This window comes from Natrix helvetica (assembly GCF_964273705.1).
Source record: "Natrix helvetica genome assembly, chromosome: 1".
Classification (NCBI taxonomy): Eukaryota; Metazoa; Chordata; class Lepidosauria; order Squamata; family Natricidae; genus Natrix; species Natrix helvetica.
This window is the reverse complement of record NC_138548.1, coordinates 83,356,757-83,377,268: the sequence shown is the minus strand read 5'-3', so window position 1 is coordinate 83,377,268 and position 20,512 is coordinate 83,356,757. Positions and strand designations below refer to the sequence as shown.

Here is a 20,512-nt window from a genome sequence, read left to right as displayed (position 1 = left end):
ACAAATAAATTCAATAGGCTAAAACCACACGTATTTTAACCAGCTGAAGTTAATTTTTCAAAATTCATTTATGACTGCAGAGAATCTTGCAGTCATACAGGTCAAGTGCCAGCATTAAGTTATATAAAGGCATTTCCCCTGCTTTCAAGTGAAGGACTTCAGTTTAACTTTAATGGTGATTTGTGGAGGAAATATTGGGATATTTGTTGTTGTTGATATTGTTGTTACCCTGGTTTGTTGCCCAATTCAACCAGATGTTTAAATTGGATTTGGCATTTTTTATCCACATATTGAATCCTTCCTAAGGCAGATATTTGATGGCATTAAAGGTATCGCAGGATGTAAGCTGTTCTGAGTAAAGCTGCCTTTACTAATTGTGATTTTGTCAATGCTGATGGTGTTCAAGTAATGCTCCAGATGTTTTGAGATTGCACCCAAGGTGCCTATTACTGTTAGTACGGTCTTTGTTTCTTCTGCTACAGTTCTCTTTGCAGGTCTTTGTATTTTGTGATTTTCTCCAGTTCTTTCTCTTCTACTTTGCCGTCTCTAGCTACTGCCATATCCGCTATCCATTCTTTTTTGTCTTTCTTATTAACAATTGTTAGGTCTATGAGGCGGGTGCTTGAATTCTAAAGTCCCAGACATATCTGGCCTTCAGTTGCCATTACTCTGATTCTTCATTCAACAGTGATAGTACTGTTTAAGGTTCCAAGGTTTTAAAACATATTTTGCAGCCAAACTATCACCAAAACTGGTTCTGTTTTGGTTTGTCTCATGGTCCAAGGCCCAGTTAAAATAGCATACCAGTGCTCTACATTTTAAACCATCTAAAAAGAAACAGGTGAGGCAAGTCAGATTGCTTTTTTTTATTGTGAAATAATAGTGACTGGTAATTTGTGTTAGGGGTATACAGGAACTTGTTATTTCATGTTAACTTGTAATGGAATCATTTGCATATGGATATTGTTAATTCATTCACAATAGTCTCGAATTCTAATTCTTAAGGAGATGATAAAATAATGCAGATATTACAGGTAATATCTGTCATTTATTTGCAACCATAATTGGAACCAAAACTGCCAATGCTAAGCATTGTGGTCATTAAGTTAGTGACCACCTGGTTTTACTATCATTTTGCTCTGATTGTTGTTAACTTCCGCAGTCATTGAACAAATCATGCAGGCACTGAGCAACTTTGGCTTCCCCCATTGACTTTGCTTATGAGAAGCCACTTGGGAAGGTTGCAAATGACAGTCACATGACACAAGGATGCTGCAATTATAAATAAATGCCAGTTTCAAAGTGCCCAAATTTTGCGCACAGGGATGCTGCAATGGTCATAAGTGGAAAGACTGATCCTAAGTCTCTCTTTTCAGTGCTTTCATAACTTTAGCACGGATGTTAAACAAATGGTTGTAAGTCGAGCACTATCTGTACAATGCTTCAGTTAAGGGGGGGATTAAAGAGTCTCCTTAAAGGTCCCTTTGTAATGAGAATATTAATATCTAGTGTGTATGATATTCTGTACTTTGGAAATCTTAATTCACTCTCATAATTCTAATTTCTTCTCTTCCCTTTATTTTATAGTTATCACAGGAGCTACAGATGGAATTGGAAAGGCTTATGCAGAAGCGGTAAGTTTTAAGCTTGTATACCTTAGCCGTGCCCCAAATAGTGTTTTGGGATTGTTTCCCTTTATAAAAGTAATTCAAGAATGTTTCCTTCATTTATGTTAAGGAACCACAAAATACATTTAAAAGTTACAAGAAAATTCGTTTTAGATTAGAATGGGAAAGATGAACTCCACTACGTTAAAAAGGGGAGCCTTTGATAGTCATTAACTGTAATTAACATTAGGTTTTGCTACTGGAAGATGTATACATTGTATTTTTCCCTAGGATGATTGATTATACTCATAATAAAGTTTATTATTTCATACTATAGAAGTGAAAGTTTCCTTTTAAAATTCCCTTCATGTATATTAGAAGTGAGTCACTATACATTATTGTAATACACCAGTTATTTATGCATTAGTTTCAAGAGCAATTGAAGCATTCTGTTTTAAACATGAGAGAATTCATATTGAAAATATTTTGCATGTCCCTATTGTATATGATGATATGTGTACATGTTCATATACCGACATAATATGTGAAAAGAAAATTCTTGGAATGCAAGCTATGTATAAGCAGTCTCCTGATTGCAGAAATACTCAGTTCCAGTAATTCTTATATACTTTCTTCTATGTTACATTGTGTTCTGTGTGCACGTGCAAAAATTACCAGCTGTCATTTTTACATTCTCCTAGGCGCTGCTTGGAGTGTCCAAGCATGGGTTAACTTCAGCTTGCTGCCCGAAGACTGAGTTTGAATCTTTAGTGTAGCCACGCCTCCAGTTCCCCCTGGAGTCAGTTTGAAAAACTCAGTCGCCCTAAAAGGACGCATTGGAGAGTTCCAGTGCTTGGACAGCAAGCTAGACTCTCAAAAATAGATAGTGTAGCCTTTTCTTATTTCTGTTGTTTACTGTATAATCTTAGGTTTTGTTATTTTCCATCGAAAACAGCTTTCCTTTAGTTTCTTCACTTCCCTCAACGTGCGGATTAGGCAGCTAGGAATGAAACTGCCTTCCGCGATCACACGCGGTTGAGGCTGCACTGGGAGGTTTGCCAGCAGCCGCTGACGAACTCAGGGGCAAGGTAGGAAGATCAGGACCCCCTGTGAGCTGTCAGAGGACTCTTTGTAGCCCCGGAGGTTCTCTGAGCCTCCCGGATTGCCGACAGCAGCCCTGGTGCCATTCCATGCTTGCGGCGGCCATTTTGGAACAGTAAAAAAGGTGCACTTTTAAAATCAAGCCATTTTTCACAGTGCCGCAGCCTGGTCCTTTGCAGATTGCTGCTGGGAGGGGTGTTAATCGTGTGGCCTCGCTCTGGGTTGCCAGGCTGGCCTCCCCCTCCCCAGGAAGAACAAATTAGCGGCTCCAGGGAGTTTTGCCTTCCCAGGTCATTCCCTGCTTTTCTAACAGCGCAGATCTGTGGGCGCCCAGGAACCTTCCAATTTGGCGTCAAAACTTCATCGCTGCATTCCCTGCCTGGGCCATTGACTCAGTTCTCCAATTCAACTGGGGTCCAACTTTCATCTGCTTAGGTGACCTCCTTGCATAACAAAGGCTGGGGCTGGAAGTTCAAAGATGGCCAGCAAGACTGTGGACAAATCTAAGGATAAGGCAGGGCCTCCCAGCAAGCACAGCAAACCCAATCCTGCAGCCAAGTGTGTCAGTGCAGCATGCCCTACAAAGGGCAAACAGCCAAAACCAAAGAAGGTGTCCAGGGCAGAAGAGAGGCTGGCAGAGAGGAACCAGAGAGCCCTAGAAAAGCAATTCCAGAGGGCTCAGGGTACCCAGGGGCCCGACAAGGAACACCCTCCACCTGCTGAGGTTCCTCCTGTCTCCGCCATCTTGGATCCTCCCCCAGAGGAGGTTCCATCGTTAGTGGAGGAGGGAAACTTTGGGTTCTCTCCAAATCCCTCTAGGGCAGTGGTGGGCAACCTTTTTTTTCAACTGAGCCAAATCTCGCCAAAACCACAATTGAAATTTATTTTGAGAGCCACATTTTTAAAACCGAAAATAAATAGGATGGTACACTGTTTTTAGTTTCAATAAACTCTGACATTTGAAGCACGCAAGTTTTAAAGCTGTCAAGTTGCAAGATCCTTGCATCCCTAACCCTTTAGGAAAAAACCCCAAGGGGTCTTCAAACCTGACAGCTTTAAGACTTGTGGACTTCAACTCCCAGAATTCGTCCTCCAGTCATGTTGGCTCAGGAACTCTGGCATTGAAGCATGCAAGTCTTAAAGCTGTCAAGTTGCAAGACCCTCGCACCCCCAACCCTTTAGAAAAAAAAACCCCAGGGTCTTCAAACCTGACAGCTTGAAGACTTGTGGACTTCAACTCCCAGAATTCTGAGAATTGAAGTCCACCAAGGGCATCAATCATATTAGCCCAGGGATCTGCAAAATTGGCTCTTAAGACTGGTGGACTTCAACTCCCAGAATTCTGAGAATTGAAGTCCACCAGTCTTAAAACAGCCAATTGTTACCTCTTAAAACTCCCCCATTGGTGGAGCCCCAAGAAGCGAGGAGGGAGAAAAAGAGACGGAGGCCAAGGAGCTTCCCCCCCGCCCCCTCCCAGCAAAAATCTAACCGGGGAGCCGGGCGGGCAGTAGCAAATTAGCCGATCATGCACGCGGCGTGATCGGCTAATTTGCTACTGCCCGCCCGGCTCCCCGGTTAGATTTTTGCTGGGAGGAGGCGGGGGGGGGGGAGCTCCTTAGCCTCCGTTTCTTTTTCTGCCTCCTCGCTTCTCGTCCCCGCCCGACTTCAGGATCCTCCATGCGGCGTGATCGGCTAATTTGCTACTGCCCGCCCGGCTCCCCGGTTAGATTTTTGCTGGGAGGGGGCGGGGGGGGAAGTTCCTTAGCCTCCGTTTCTTTTTCTGCCTCCTCGCTTCTCGTCCCCGCCCGACTTCAGGATCCTCCACGTGGCGTGATCGGCTAATTTGCTACTGCCCGCCCGGCTCCCCGGTTAGATTTTTGCTGGGAGGGGGCGGGGGGGGGGAAGCTCCTTAGCCTCTGTTTCTTTTTCTGCCTCCTCGCTTCTCGTCCCCGCCCGACTTCAGGATCCTCCCTAATCATTGTGGGTCGAAAAGAAAAAAGGGAAAGGGGCGCTTGTTTTGAAGTGCCCGAGAGGAGGGAGGGGAGCGGGCGCCCGGCACACAGAAGAGCCACATTAAAATGTGTAAAGAGCTGCGTGTGGCTCGCGAGCCGCGGCTTGCTGACCACTGCTCTAGGGCATCTCCCAGGTCCCTAGCCTCATCTCTGGAGGAGTACAGGGAAGAAGTCAGGTCTCTGCTGGAGGAGGAACTCCCTCCTCCCGGCCCAGGTTCTAGATCTTTGCCTCAGAATCAAGATCCCACTGCTGATTTGTCCCCAGCAATGAGGGAGGTGGTTGCAAAGGCCATATATCAGGGTATCATGGATGGCATCATGCAACTGGGGTTCACATTGCCTTTTCCAGGCCGAACCAGAACCAAAGTGAGGGCCCCTCCCCTCCCAAGGTCAATCGGGCGGAGTCTCCCCCCATCTCCTCGGCTGTCAGCGAAGCGTCTGATACTGAGGAGGGGGTTCAGGATGCGCCTGACTTGTCAGAAGATGAGAATCCGGCCCCCGATATTCCTACATTTTCTAGGCTGTTCAAGCCCTCTATGTTTTGGGCCATTCTTACCAAGGCTAGGGCTTCATCCATTCAGATGGGACTTCCCGCCCAATTGGAAATAGGTTCCTCTGACCAGGGATCTCAGGATCCAGGTGCAGGCCTTTTCAAGGAGACCACCGTTCCTCAGGATTTGGTGCTGGCTCCCCAACTCTTCCTGGATGTTGACCAGCGCCAATGGCCTCAGCCAGGGTCAATAGCTAATCCCAGTGGGTGGATAAGAAGCTCTACTCAATGGAGGCTGGCATGGAGGATCACCTGAAGTTTCCTCAAGTAGATGATGCCATAGGGCCCTAACCTCGAACTCAGTTCTTCCAGCTGATCTGCTGGAAGGACTCAAAGCTGCGGACAAGAAGGCAGAGAAGGGCTGTCATAAGATTCACATGGCCACAGCATGGGCCATGAAGGCCTCCTCCTCCTGTTGCTATTTCAGTAGGGCAGCTTTATTTTGGCTGTGTAAGTTACTGTCCAATCTCCCAGCAGGCGACACTAGATCTCGCCAGGATGTTAATAAGATAATAGCAGTAGTAGAGTATTCAGATGACACTTCCCTTAACGCCACTAAATTCTCCACTAGAGCTCTTGCGTCCAATGTTACCTCTCACTGGCTGCTGTGGCTCCACCACTGGCAAGCGGACATGAAGGCAAAATGGAAGTTAGCTTCGGCTCCCTTCAAGGGCGGCAAGCTTTTCGGGGAGGCTTTGGACTCAGTATTAATCGAGTCCAAGGACAAGCACAAGGTCCTACCAGCTGTCACCAAGAAGCCGGACCGTAAGGGTCATCAGTTCTTTTGCAAACAGTCCTTTCGGAGTGCAGACCGCCGTCTACCTCTGGGGGGATACACCAGGCCTTTTACTCAGTTGCAGGACCGATTCCAGGAAAGGTCTTTCTTCAGAGATAGGAATAGACAGCAGGGGAACCGCAGGGCATTTTGAGGGGGGGGGGTTCCAACCGTTCCTTTCAGCGGACCAAGTGACCATCACCGGACCCCTCCCATTGGGGGCAGGCTACAGTTATATGCCGACCAAGGGAGGAGACAATGACAGACATTTGGGTTCGGAACACGGTTCGGTACAGTCTGACCCTAGAATTCCTCTCGATGCCCCTGCGGACATTTGCCCGCTCTCTTCCCAAATCGTCCCTCAAGCGCCAGTTGATGCAGGTGGAGATCAGACATTTGCTGGACATAGCGGCCATAGAGCAGGTACCCCTGGGTCAGGAGGGCAGAGGGTTTTACTTGATAGTCTTCCTAGTCCCCAAGGCATCGGGGGGGGGGGGGGTGAGAGCAATACTGGACCTCAAGAAACTCAACATCCACCTAACGTACAAGCGCTTCAAGATGCAATCATTCCAAACCATATTGAGTTGCATCAGGCAAAACAATCTCATGACATCAATCAACCTGAAGGAGGCGTACCTGCATGTTCCCATTCACCCAGCGCATCACAGATTCTTGAGATTCCAATGTGCAGACCATCATTACCAGTACAAGGCTCTTTCCTTCGGCCTCTCATCGGCCCCAAGGACGTTTACAAAGCTTCTGGCTGCAGTCACAGCACATCTTCGATCTCATCATGTATGACTCGTCTGCTACCTGGACGATATCCTCCTCCTGTCGCCGTTGATTCCACAAGCACATCGAGACCTCAGCCTCACCATTCGCACTCTCGAACAACACGGCTTCTCATCAATCGGGAAAAGAGTCACCTGACACCAACCTCCAGAGTTCAGCATCTGGGCACGGTGATCGACTCCAGCACCTGCAAGGTCTTCCTCATGCAGCAGTGAGCAGACAGCATTATCTCCCTTGTGGGACAAATCAGGACATCTAGGTCAGCCTCTATCGTGACTATCCCAACTACTGGGAAAACTGATCTCATGCATTGCGGTAGTTCCCTGGGCCCGACTGCATGCACAGGAACTTCAGTGGTTCCTGCTTCCAGTTCAACGACACAAAGCCAGCAACTCCAAGAAAGTAGTGAATATACCTCCGAGAGTCATCCGGTTGCTCAGTTGGTGGCAGTTGCTGGCGCTGAAAAAGGGTTCCCTTTTCAAGGATCCGGAGTGGCTTATTATAATGACGGATGCCAGCCTGTACGGCTGGGGTGCTTATCTTCAGACACACATGACGCAAGGCAGGTGGTCGCCAGCGGAGCTCACCCACATCATAAATTGGCTGGAGCTCAGGGTGGCCAAGCTGGCCCTCTGACACTTCTGTTAGCATGTCGAGGGTGCGCACGTTCTAATACTGACGGACAACATCACCACCAAGGCGTACATAAACCATCAGGGCGGGACTCATTCGAAGGCCCTGATGTTGGAGCAGAGGCCCTCGGGCGTTGGGCCGAGTCCCACCTCGAGTCTCTGAGGGCGGATCACATATCGGGGGAGGATGACTGCAGACTGGCTGAGCAGAACTACAATCAGCAACTCAGAATGGCATCTTCATCCATCTCTTTTTCATCAGCTATCTGAGAGATTCGGCCTTCCAATGGTAGACCTCTTTGCCAGTCCGACGAACATGCATCTCCCCCGGTTCTTCTCGCAATACCAGTGCCCCGGAGCTGAAGGGATGGATGCCCTTTGATGCCGCTGGCCTCCCGGACTTCTTTATGCCTTTCTGCCTCTCAACCTCATCCCCCAAGTGATCAAGAAGATCCTGTTAGAGGGTGCGGAAGTACTGTTGGTCACACTGCATTGGCTGAGGCGATACTGGTTCAGTGACCAAACACTGGCGCATTCCACAGGAGCAGATCTCCTTCAGCCAGGGGGCCATCCCTCACCCAGACCCTCAGTGGCTCCAGTTGGCCATCTGGCACTTGAGGGGGACCTCCTGAGGCAGGACAACTTCTCAGACAAGGTCATCCTCACCATTTAGGCATCCAGACGGCCTTCCACGGTGTGCATCTATGATGCAACTTGGACTGCTTTCTCATATTGGTGTTGGTCGCATCATATCACCGCCACCACAACAACCATACGGCAAGTCCTTGAATTTCTCCAGGACGGATTGGACAAAGGTCCAATCAGACAAAGGCCCCCAACAGACAGCGGCCTTGGCCATCATTTTGTCCAGAGAAGACACTATACCACTCAGCAGACATCCCAGGGTTCGTAGCTTCCTGAAGGGAGCTACCAACCTATGCCCCCCAATGGTTCACCGGTACCCGACGTGAGACTTGGCAGTTATGCTGCAGACCTTGATCTCAACTCCATTCGAACCGATTCATTCCATCACCATGCGACACTTGTCATTTAAGACTGCTTTTCTAATTGCCATCACTTTGGCTCGCAGAATTTCCGAACTGGCGGCTCTATTGATAAGAGAGGACCTCTATGTCATGCACCGGATAGGGTCATTCTTCGGCTCGACCCCTTCTTCCTTTGAAAAATCAACACCTTGTTTCACAGGTCCGCAGGAGGTGATTCTCCCTGATTTTTGACCGCATCCCAGGGAGCATGTTTGGCACAAGTTGGACGTCTGCCAGACAGTACATATATACAAGAAGAGGACGGCATGCTTCCGCAGGTCTGAATCCTTCTTTGTTTCTTTCCAGCCCGCCTCGATGGGCAGGAAGGTTTCTTCCTTGACTATCAGACATTGGCTGCGCACCTGCATAAAGTTGGCCTACGAGCATCAGACCTGACTGGTTCCTCCTCGCATAACCGCTCATTACACGAGTGCCGCAACCTCAGCTGCTTGGGTAACCCAGGCGCCCATCAAGGAAATATGTAGGGCTGCAATTTGGTCATCACCGTCTCCATTTATTCGCAATTATAAACTGGACTCATTCGCAGCTGCTGAAGCCTCCTTTGGGAGGAGAGTCTTACAGGAGGTCCTCGCGGTTCCGGAACAACGGGACTTATCTTCTTCCCACCCTGGGACTACATAGCTTGGGTATGTCCCATGCTTGGACACGCCAAGCAGTGCCTAGGAGAAAGACCATTAGCTTACCTGAATGGTCATTCTCTGGGCGCTGCGGGAGTGTCCAACCCCGCCCTGGGGTAGTCTAGTGGACCCCGAGTTACCACTCCTGAGGACATAGTCCACTTTCTAACGACATCCTTCCAGGTTACGTCTCTTCGTTTTTCAAACTGACCTCCAGGGGGAACTGGAGGCATGGCTACACTAAAGATTTAAACTCAGTCCTTGGGCAGCAAGCTAAAGTTAACCCATTCTTGGACACTCCCGCAGCGCCCAGAGAACGGCCATTCAGGTAAGCCAACGGTCTTTCCTAGTATAAATTTAGGTTACATAAGTCAGGTCTTGTATGAACAGGTGACTGACAGTACACAGAAATTTGTACTCATGAAAGATATGGCTACTATGTTGTGTATTGCCTTTGGCCCACCTCAAATCTCGACAGAATTGAAATTTTTTCAATTAATTTATTATATCTTGAATCTGTTTTGCATATAAATTTTGAAAATGGTATTCTTATTTATTGTATACACATCTGATCAATATTATTTTTCTTGTAATTGATTGTGTGCTGTCATGTTGGTACAAACTGTTAACAATCACATAGATTTCTCCATGAGAGTTTCTTTCTAACTTGGTATGTTGACCTGAATCAGGCACATGTGCACACATGCAGAAGTTTGGCTGCAAGATTTCTCTTTAAATGGTGCAAATACAGGCAATGACATGCCAGTCATGTGTCCTCACATGCTTAGTTCCAAAATCCTTTGGAAACTTATCTGTAAAGGATTTCCATTAACCAGAGTCCAAAGTAATAGGAACAGTCCTAGGGTTAGGGTTAGGTTTTTTTTTTCATTTTTGAGTAGTAAACAGTGTGATATTCTGAATAAAATATGCAATCTGGATCCATCACAATTCACTGATGCCTTAGATATCAATTTGTAGTTCTTTCATCTTTCACTTTATGGAACTTACTCATATTCATGCTTCTTATGTTCCGTGTTCCTGATATAATTCTATCTTCGCAGCCATTGATTTTCTTTTCCTTTGGCAGCATCAGCAACTAAATGTCCCAAAGACTTAATCTAGCTATGTCATAAACACTGTTAGCGCACTCCAAAAGATCTTCAGCATCTCTTCGGTAGCTTTTTGAATGCCATCTGACCTGAGAGGCTCATTATGTCCTCAGTCAATTGATATTTTCCATCCATGTGGTTTTCTTGGTAAAAATACAGGAGTGGTTTATGACTGCCTTCTCCCGCACAGTATAAAACAATGTCTTTGCTATCATCACTAAAGTGATTGCGGAGACCGATGCTTTATATATAGCTGCTATCCACTATAAATGTCTTCTTGCTTTACCTGAGCAGTTGGGACGACCTTCACGCCTTAGGTGACCCTGTTGGGAATATATACTGTTGGCATCCACTCCTGACATTATCCACTCATCCTTCCCAGAACAGTCTCTCTCTCCCAGCCAAATTGGGCAATAAGGATATATCATAAGAGTGTTGTAGGTCAGTTACCTACATTCTGAGTTACAATGGGGCCCTAGAGTTTTTACTTATAATCTTTTTTACTCAAATGAATTTTATATTCCATAACATGACAGTTTTGAAATTAATTACTGGTATGTGTTAAAGTTTTGTGTTTATATTAGCATAGTATGCTGCCAAGATGTGCTAATCAGACCACACTTAGAAACCGATACTTGAATGGTAATTCAAGTTACTAGTTTTAATGTTGTTAGTTGTGAAGTCATGTCTGATCCATCACGACCCCATAGACAATGTTCCTCCAGACCTTCCTGTCCTGTACCATCCTCTGGAGTCCATTTAAGCTCACACTGATTGCTTCATGACTCCATCCAGCCACCTCATTCTCTGTCATCCCCTTCTTTTGTCCTCAATCTTTCCCAGCATTAGGCTCTTCTCCAGTGAATCCTTCCTTATACCAATTCCTATACTGCTTTAAAAAGTCCAGCCTGCTTATGTTTTCTTTCTCACTTGATAATGCATCAGTTCCAGTGCCTTCAGACATTTCTGCCATACTTTGATTTGAAAAGCAAAATCCCAACTAAAGAAAACAAGAAATCTAGCACTATCAAACTCCAGTTATTGGATTTTTCTTGGCCCCAAATGTTCCATTTAACTTCTCAACAATTATGCGAATTGTTTGGAGAAGGTAAGGGTCTGAAATGAGAATATTCCATACTGTGGGTGGCCTATAACTTCTCCATTGCCCTTTACAAAAAAGTAATTGCTATATCTATCATGATTCCAACAGCTATCCTGTCCTGGTAAACAACTCAATCAAGACTTGATTTACAATTTGCGTTAATCCAGATTAACCTCCATCCATTCATCAATTTAATCTAAAAGTTTGCCTAACTCCAAATGAGTCCAGGGTGTGTAGAACATTCAAATCAATAAAACCAAAACGTGTGTAGGGTGGAAGCAGTGTGTGTTGTGGAAGAAAATGTTCTGCCAATATATACAAGTGTGAAAAGTGCTTCCCAACGACCTGAGGAAAAGTTGGGTTTTCAGATATATATTTTTTAAAAATAGGGTAATAGCATAATCCACAATACATATTGCTCTCTTCAAAGTGGTTGAAGTTAACAGGCCCCCGGATGTCTACTGCCAGTCTCTGGACTGGCAAAGCTGCAAAAGTGCCTTTTCTGCATCCTTGTTTCCCATTCTCTGGTAAACATTAGAGGATTTTATTCATTTTATCACATCCCAACAATATCAAGTTCAGTTTACAAAATTATTTATTCTCTGTCTGCCCACTCTATATGTCCATTTCAATGTGGTTATGAAACTTATTAAGCATAGCTAACTGTCTCTAGGGCTTGCGCCCCTTCCAATATCCTAATGGACATATTCCTGACATAGCAGTTTTCTTTTGATGAATCTGGAGTTCTGAACTTTGCTGAGGGGTTGAAAATTGTGTTAGATTTTGTATCATAAGCCTGAAAATAAAAGGTTAAGATGAAAATCCATTTCCTAGATTGTGTGGAGAAGAATCCTAGGTTTGTTTCAGCTACACTCAGTGTAAAAAGAAATTAAAAACATTGACACAATTTGCTAGCTAAACTTTTCCCTACTTCTATAAAAAAAATAGTAATCTCCAAAACAGAAATTCCTATGTTTCAGTTACCTAAACCTCTTTCAGTTTTTTTAAAATAGGAGAATTTATTTCAGTAAGTGTGCAGCCCTCCCAATCTCCATTTTTGCTGGCAGAGGGTTGCAGGAGGCCATCCCAGCCGAAAACGGAGATTGGGAGCCCGTTTTTGCTGGCAGAGGCACCGCAGGCCGGTCCTTCGCTGTTTTGCCTAAGCCCCTTTTCCTAATTTTAAATGATTGCTAAGCAATCTGTTATAAGTCAAAGACTATCTGTATATAAAATGCCTTTTTTTCTATTTGAGACACTTATTTGGAATTAGGTGGGTACTAAAATTTTCTTCTGGCAGAATCTTTGGAATCAACTCCACAGTTGCAATTCTTTTTTTTTTTAAAAACAAAGTTTTATTGGTTTTAAAAAAAATAAAAAAGAAAGGGGTGGTGGAATAAGTTACAAATTTTGGCAGTCACAATATGTAGGAGGTGTCCCCACCCCCCGTGCTCATAATTTCCATTTATACATAAATCAGTTTAGTACCAGATAGTAATATTTTGTCAGCATGTAAATTCAAATAATAATTTCAATCAATTTATATCAAGCAGATTTTCTTACTCATTTTTGTGATCTGAGTTTTCTTGGTATTGCCCCTTCTCCCCCCGCCAGCAGGGCTCCGGCCCCTCCTGTGTCCTGTAGGTCTGGTGTAGAATCATTGAATTTATCTGGGAGTACTTTATTTTTTTCCATAAAGGCCTGAGCCTCTGTGGTTGTGTTAATTCTAACTCTTGTATCCTCCCAGAATATTAACATGCCTTCAGGCATCAACCATCTGAACCACACCCCCTTCTGGTATAACTTCTTCGCTAATTGCGAATAGCTTTTTCTTTTCTCTCTCACCTTCTTAGGGATCTGTTTCAGAATGGTTATTTCTCTATCTTGATATTTCAAAGCTTGCCCCCTTTGTGCACTCAGAATTTCATCTCTTGTAGTCTTTCTAAGAAATTTAATGTGTACCTCCCTTGGAACATTTGTGTTCTAGCGTATGCTGAGTTTATAAACCAGATCCAAGTCCCACCCCATCTGTTGTTTTTCTTTTTGAATATATTCAGCCAAAAGGTTTGTCATGATGTCCCTTAAATCTTCATTATCCACCTCAACCACATTTTGAAACTTAAGGAAAAAGGACATTCTTTCAAATTCCGTTTTCATGTCCTCCTGTCCCTTTAAGATTTGTTGAAACATCTGCTGGAAATCCGTCTCAGAAGGTTTAGGCTGTAACAGGGAGGTTAGGGTCTGTTGTCTACTGGGACTGGATACTGTAGATGTCGGGGCGGAGACAGCAAAGCCCGGCTTCCCCGGGGGTGGTCTTTTAGGTGGCATTGTGATGAGCAGAAAAAGTACAAAGTCAATACAGAGAGGAAACAATTAGAGAGGAAAACCGCCAAGAGAGATTAGGAGGCAAGGAGTCCAAGCAGAAGGGAGCTCTTTCTAAGTATAGCTTCTGGCAATAGAGTAATAAAATCCTTTGTTCCAAGCGGAGTCCAATATAACAAGAGATTTATCTGAGTGTCACGGAGACAAAGACAAGATGCCTGAAGTTCTATGGGTGGAGTCAAATTTCAGTGTCTGTGAGGACGACGGAAGTGTGCCATCTTGCCCTGCCAGCTTCGGAGTTGAAAGGCATAGCAAAAAGTTTTCAAAGTTTCCAAAGTTTTCAGATCATCACCTTATTTATAAAATTACAATCCAAAATCCGCCTTTGTTATGAGCGTGAATTCATTATTTGGCTCTCCCCCTTCCTCCTCCTCTAGAGCAGAGAGCAAAACCGTTTATAGCCGCCTGTCCGAGGGGGGGGGGAATCCCCCTCCCTCCAGTCACGCTTCTCCAAGGCGAGTTGAAAATGACTCTAAAAGCAGCTGGCAATTTTTTTTTCTTTTTCGAGCAAGCAAGGGAACGGGGGGAAGTTTCCACCTCACCGCACAGCAACTGCGTCCTTCAGATCGTGCGTTCTTCTAGCTGCCTCCTCACGAAGACGGCGCAGCGCCTCCCCATCATGCCTCCCGGTGCCTAGGGCGATGCGGGGAGCCCCCCCGGCCGCCGCCGACTCAGGGGATCCCCCGCTACGCCGCCCCTTCGGCAGGAGCCCCTCCATGGCATCCTGTGCCCCCCAAATAATGGGAAGCCCACCAGAAGAGCGCGGGGCGAGCAGAGCCTGCCCGTCGCGATCAGCAGCCGGAACCGGAAGTCTCCACAGTTGCAATTCTTAATAATGATTCTGAGCTTGTACAGAATTGGAATTAATCTTTTTGTAATTTTTTATTTTATTTTCTCAGTTAGCAAAAAAAGGAATGAAAGTGGTTCTTATCAGCAGATCTCAAGAAAAACTGGATAAGACTGCCAAAGAAATAGGTGAGTATTTTTCTTGATTTTTCTTGATCAGTAAAAAGATTTTTTTGAATGTGACTCCTAGTGATTTTGAGAGAATGTTCATATAGTTTTCTTAAAAACAGAAGTATTTTGCTATTGCTTTATTCCAGCATTCTTTTGTTTTAGACACTGTTGAATTTTCTGGTAGTCTTCTGTCCAAGTACTAATCATGCATGACCATATTTAGTTTTTATGAAATCAAATTTTTGTCACCACAACATAGAGCTTACAAGAAAGAGCTACCTCCACCTCTTTTGGCTAGAAGGAAAGAGTTAGTTATTTACCAGTCACAGGCAGGAAGGGTGAGGCAAGAGAGCAAAGATGCAGTCTGGGTTAGGTAGGTCTTTTGTGGTAGCTTCCTTCCTGCTGGTCACATCATAGAAGTTCCTCCCCCAGATGGTAGTGATGTCTACGTTATGGGCACCAGAGACAGAAATATATTGTACCACAGTAGCCTTTTTTCTCCTACAGTGAAGTGGCCCCAAGCATATGTGCCATATCTCTGGTAACCTGGGTGATATTTAAATTTATTTAAGATTTCTTTTGTTTTGCCTTTATTATCTTTATAGATAACTCAAGGCGGCAAACATACCTAATACATACCTTGACTTCTTAACAACAATAACTGATCTTGGAATTATGGTTGGCAATCAAGGTATCACATGGCCAGATTAAATTCTTTACATTTCATGTGGCAGTCGTTAAGTGAATCCATTTTCCCTAATGGGCACTTTTTGCCAACAACCAGAAGTAAATGTCAGAACCTATTAAAAAGTTGCAAATCATGGTCATGTGACCCTGGGACAGCGTAAACAGCTGTAAAGTTTTGCCAAGTACTCAGAATGTGATTACGTGAACATGGGTTGCCATTGTAACTTTGAAAATGAGTTGTAAGTACCTCTGAGGAGATTTGTCATAATTTCTAATGGTCGTTAAGTGTCCAGCTGTAAGTTTACCTGTAGTATGTTCCATTTTTATTTACCAATTTTTATTTACCACACGTATTTTACAATTTAAGAAGAATCGGATATACAGGTAGTCCTCAACTTACGACCACAACTGAGCCCGAAATTTATGTTAAGTGAGAAATTTGTGCAAGAATTTTATGACTTTTCTTGCCATGTTTGTTAAGTGAATCACTGCGGTTGTTAAATTAGTAACACAATTGTTAAATGAATCTGGCTTTCCCCTTGACTTTGCTTGTCAGAGTATTGCAAAAAACGATCACATGACTCTGGGACACTATGACCATCATAAATGTGAGTCAGTTGTCAAGTATCCGAATGTAAATCATGTGCCCATGGGGATGCTACAATGGTCATAAGTGTGAAAAAAGGGTCATAAGTCATTTTTTTCAGTGATGTTGTAACTTTGAACAGTCACTAAAGGAACTGTTGTAAGTCTAGGACTACCTGTATTTGAGTTGAAGTGCTTGACTAAATTTTGTTTCTTTACAGTGATATTTGAGTGCTATCTTCAATTCTGTATGGAGGAGGATAAGTATAGTGTAAATAAAATGGTATTTGGTTACATTTACAATACAATACAATAGTAGAGTTGGAAGGGACCTTGGAGGTCTTCTAGTCCAACCCCCTGCCTAGGCAGGAAACCCTTTGTCACAGGTAGCCCCAGCTTTTTATAGTTATCCAGTTTGGATGCCACTTCATTCTTCTCATAGGAATATCAGTTAAAACCATTGAAGTTAAAGTCCAACACATTTGGGAAATATACATTTGCACCAGTGTATGGATATACATTTGCACCAGTGTATGAAAAGCAAGATCACTTTTCTGACAAAGATACAATCAGCCTAAAATGATTTCAAAAACTCAACAATGAGACACTTTTAGACATGATTATCTGGTCTTCCATAGAATCTGGAAGAACTGCAAAACAGCATTTACAGCTAAAAGAGCAATTCAACACTTATTTGTACTTGATTTAGAGTAGTTGGCTTTCCTATGCACAGTATCTCTGAATTATCAGAGTTTTTATGTCAAAACTCTTTCTAGATGCAACTTCAGAAATCAGCTATTACAAAATAAAAATAAAAATTGAACACATTACTAAAATCATCATATGCATCCAAGGTTCAAAACAGAGCTTAGCTATCCACAAGAGTGTGTATGCGGTACAATTCATACAGGAACCTCTGGGCAGGTGTCTGCCTTTCAACAAGGCTAAAAATAGCCCTCATTATCATAAGCATGAGGAACACACTCAGACATGAGCAGCATCATGATAGCCTTGTGGAAGAAGTTTAAAAGGAATATAATCTTCCTCGTGCTAAATCATTCAAATGTGTGAAAAGTTCTTTAGTAAAAGTAATGTTACCTGCAGCTCTTCTGCAGTAGTTGAAAAGATAGGGGATTTATTTCCTCCCCCTCCTTATATTGATAAAACATTGATGATAAAAACAGCTGTTTTCCAGTCAGAATGCTCCCTTTATAACAGATCATCTTGGATGTCAATGAACATATTTGAACAAATCTCCCCAGCCCTCTCATTACAACCAATGATTTGAACGGATAGATGTCAGGCACAAGCAACCAGAGCCACTCATAAATAGCTTAAGTGAGAAAACATATTGCCTTTTACCTATGTTACAAGAATCTCCCCAACTTGGTTGTCTTCCCCTGAGAAAGACCAGCTTCATGGATCTTGGAGGAGGTCAAGCTTATGTTGCTTGCAGCTGCGCAGCGATTCCAGGCTGGGTCCCCAGTTGTCTCCTGCTTCGAGCCTAGCTGGCAGTTTGCCAACAGTAGAATAATACTGTACAAATCACAGGCTAGTGGTAAAAATTAAATATATTGTAATATCAATAATTAAGCATGGTTCCCTACTTTGCAACTGCATCATATCCTGGGCAGTATGTTTTCTATGTATTTTTAAACAGTTCCTGGAATAATCCAATTTTTGCTTGCATAAGAAAAATGTGTCAAAGGCATAGAAGGCTAGGAGGAAAAATACTTCAAGGTAGCATAAGGTTAATCTTGATGTTTCCACAAGGAAAGACAAATACCTCACATGGAAGAAGTCAGTTTAAAAAAACCCAAACGGATCTGTTTTTCCAGTGCAGTAAAGTCTAAAGCGATGCCTCTCAAACTTTTCTTTCATTACCCAAACCGCTTATCAGAAAGTCCTTTTTTATGTCCCTGTTGTGTTTGGATAATGGGTTTGTGTGTCATAATCCAAAGAAAAACCAGTGTTACCCAATTTTGGGTAGCTTATCTATGTTTGGAAATCACTGCTCTAAGATGTTCATAAGACGTTCCAATGGTTTTGCTCCAAGGTACATTCTGTAATTTTTGTGCAGTTGTAATGTAGAATTTGGATAGAGCATACCTGTGCAAATGGAGTAATTTTTTTATATATTTAGACAAGAAATAAAATGTGTCATATTGATATTATAATATGACTCATATAGATATACTGGCAAGGCAGTAAGGTATGTGTATATGCAGGAAGGGTATGTGGTTGTTAAAGACTGCTCAACAAAGAATTTTTATATAGAAATTCAAATAGGTAAATCACTCAAATAAATTACTCTTAATAGAAGAACACTGAAGAAGTGAAAAGTCTTAAGTTGCCAGTGTTTTTGTTTGCTAAAAGACAAGTGGTTTGTTCTATTACACATTATTTTATGGCTTGGCTTTTGTGTTGATTTATCTGCCATCTTCTGGGTAGCTGCCTAGTGTTGCCTTTATGATATAGGTGTCATACAAGTTTATTAAATAAGTAAATGATTGATGCCTTTTGGATATGATTATATACAAAGACACTAAGACTACCTAAAAGTAAGGTAGTATTCCATACTGCAGTAAATTGGTGCAAAATATTGTCCACAGAAAATGCAGAGTAGCTTTTGCTTTCCTGATTTTAAACAATGCTGAAACATACTGCATTTTTTGGAATATAAGACACACCTTTTCCCCCCTTAAAAGAGGGTGAAAATTTGGGTGTGCCTTATACATTGAATGTAGCCCCACCTTCCCACCGCCCCCCACTCTTTGGCCTCTGCCTCCTAGCAATTTACCTCCTTGCAGCAAATGGAAAAAATGTGGCTTGCGGAGGCGGCAATAGGCTATGGCAATCCCTACAGCCTGAAACAGCTGATGATTGGGAGGCCCGTGCTGAAATTGAAAGTGAAACTTGCTGTTTGATCATGGAGGTACCGTAATTTTTGGAGTATAAGACGCACCTTTTCTCCCCCTAAAAGAGCATTGAAATGTTGGTACGTCTTATACACTGAATACAGCCATTTTTGGCCTTCCAAAGCCCCATGCCCGCATCCCATTTTTGCGAAAAACAGAGGCATTTTTCCATTCCTCCAGTACCCAGAAGCACTCTGCAGGCTTCAGCAGGGCAGGGGGAAGGGGAAAATGCTCCACTTTTTGCGAAAAACAGGCCATTTTTCGCAAAATGGAGGCATATTTGCCTTCCTCCAGCCCCCAGAAGGACTCTGCAGGCTTCAGTAGGGCTGGGGGAATTCAAAAATGCCCCTGTGTTCGTGAAAAATGGCCCATTTCATCCCCATTTTTCAAAAAAAACGGGCATTTTTGCCTGCCCCCAGGCCTGCTGAAGCCTGCAGAGTGCTCCTGGGGGCGGGGAAGGAGAAAAACCTTTTTTTCTTACCTCTTCGAAATCTTGGTGCATCTTATGCACTGGTATGTCTTACAGTCCGAAAAGTACAGTAAATTGCTGGGCGGCAGAGGCAGATTTTTTTTCTTGTGCTAATCAGGGTGCTTGCTGCAAAAGAGGTAAGCCAATAACTATAAATGCCTATAGAATGTTCAGATTATTAAACTTATTTTTTAAAGACTGATTTATTATTGTTCTAGACCAGTGTTTTTCAACCACTGTTCCGCGGCACACTAGTGTGCCGCGAGATGTTGCCTGGTGTGCCGTGGGAAAAATTGAAAAATTCAAAAAATTCCACTTTTCTGATGTCCGGACTGTGATTGGTCCAGACTCCAGCCTTCCTTCCTGCCCGAGCACAGTGTGCGACGTCGCGACTCGAGTCACCAGGAGGACCGGAGCAGGAGGAGACGGAGTAAATATAAAAGTAATAATAAAAGTAAGGGCTCGCCTCTTGCACACGGGCGTTCCGATCAGATCCGCCTGGCGGGGACGAGAAGCGAGGAGGCAGAAAAAGAAACGGGAGGCTAAGGAGCTTCCCCCCCCCCCCGCCTCCTCCCAGCAAAAATTTGCTAATTTGCTACTGCCCGCCGGCTCCCTGATAAGATTTTTGCGGGGGGGGGAGCTCCTTGCCTCCGTCTCTTTTTCTCGCTCCTCGCTTCTTGGGGCAAGGTCCCTTCCAACTCTGTTATTCTATAAGGTCGTTGCAAATTTGATGCAGGAGAAGTTTCTGACAAGTGGAATGACGAGAAGCGAGGAGGCAGAAAAAGAAACGGGAGGCTAAGGAGCTCCCCCCCCCCCCGCCTCCTCCCAGCAAAAATTAGCTAATTTGCTACTGCCCGCCGGCTCCCTGATAAGATTTTTGCAGGGGGGGGAGAAGCTCCTTGCCTCCGTCTCTTTTTCTCCCTCCTCGCTTCTTGGGGCTCCACCAATGTGGGAGCAAGGCCCGCCCAGCGCCAGGCTTTGGGCTAACACAGAGGTCTGCAAAGGTGGCTGTTTTAAGACTGGTGGACTTCAACTCTCAGAATTCTGGGAGTTGAAGTCCACCAGTCTTAAGAGCCAATTTTGCAGATCCCTGCCTGGGCTAATATGATTGATGCCCTTGGTGGACTTCAACTCTCAGAATTCTGGGAGTTGA

At 44.1% G+C, this 20,512-nt stretch overlaps 1 protein-coding gene across 1 annotated transcript in view; it reads left to right on the top strand.

Moving 5' to 3' along the window:
- HSD17B12 (hydroxysteroid 17-beta dehydrogenase 12) overlaps positions 1 to 20,512 on the top strand; it is a 78,160-nt gene that overhangs the window by 18,607 nt on the left and 39,041 nt on the right. The window contains exons 2-3 of the mRNA XM_081934144.1: positions 1,588 to 1,634; positions 14,643 to 14,718. Of these exons, the coding sequence (XP_081790270.1) occupies positions 1,588 to 1,634; positions 14,643 to 14,718 (123 nt within the window). The remainder of the gene's footprint in view (positions 1 to 1,587; positions 1,635 to 14,642; positions 14,719 to 20,512) is intronic.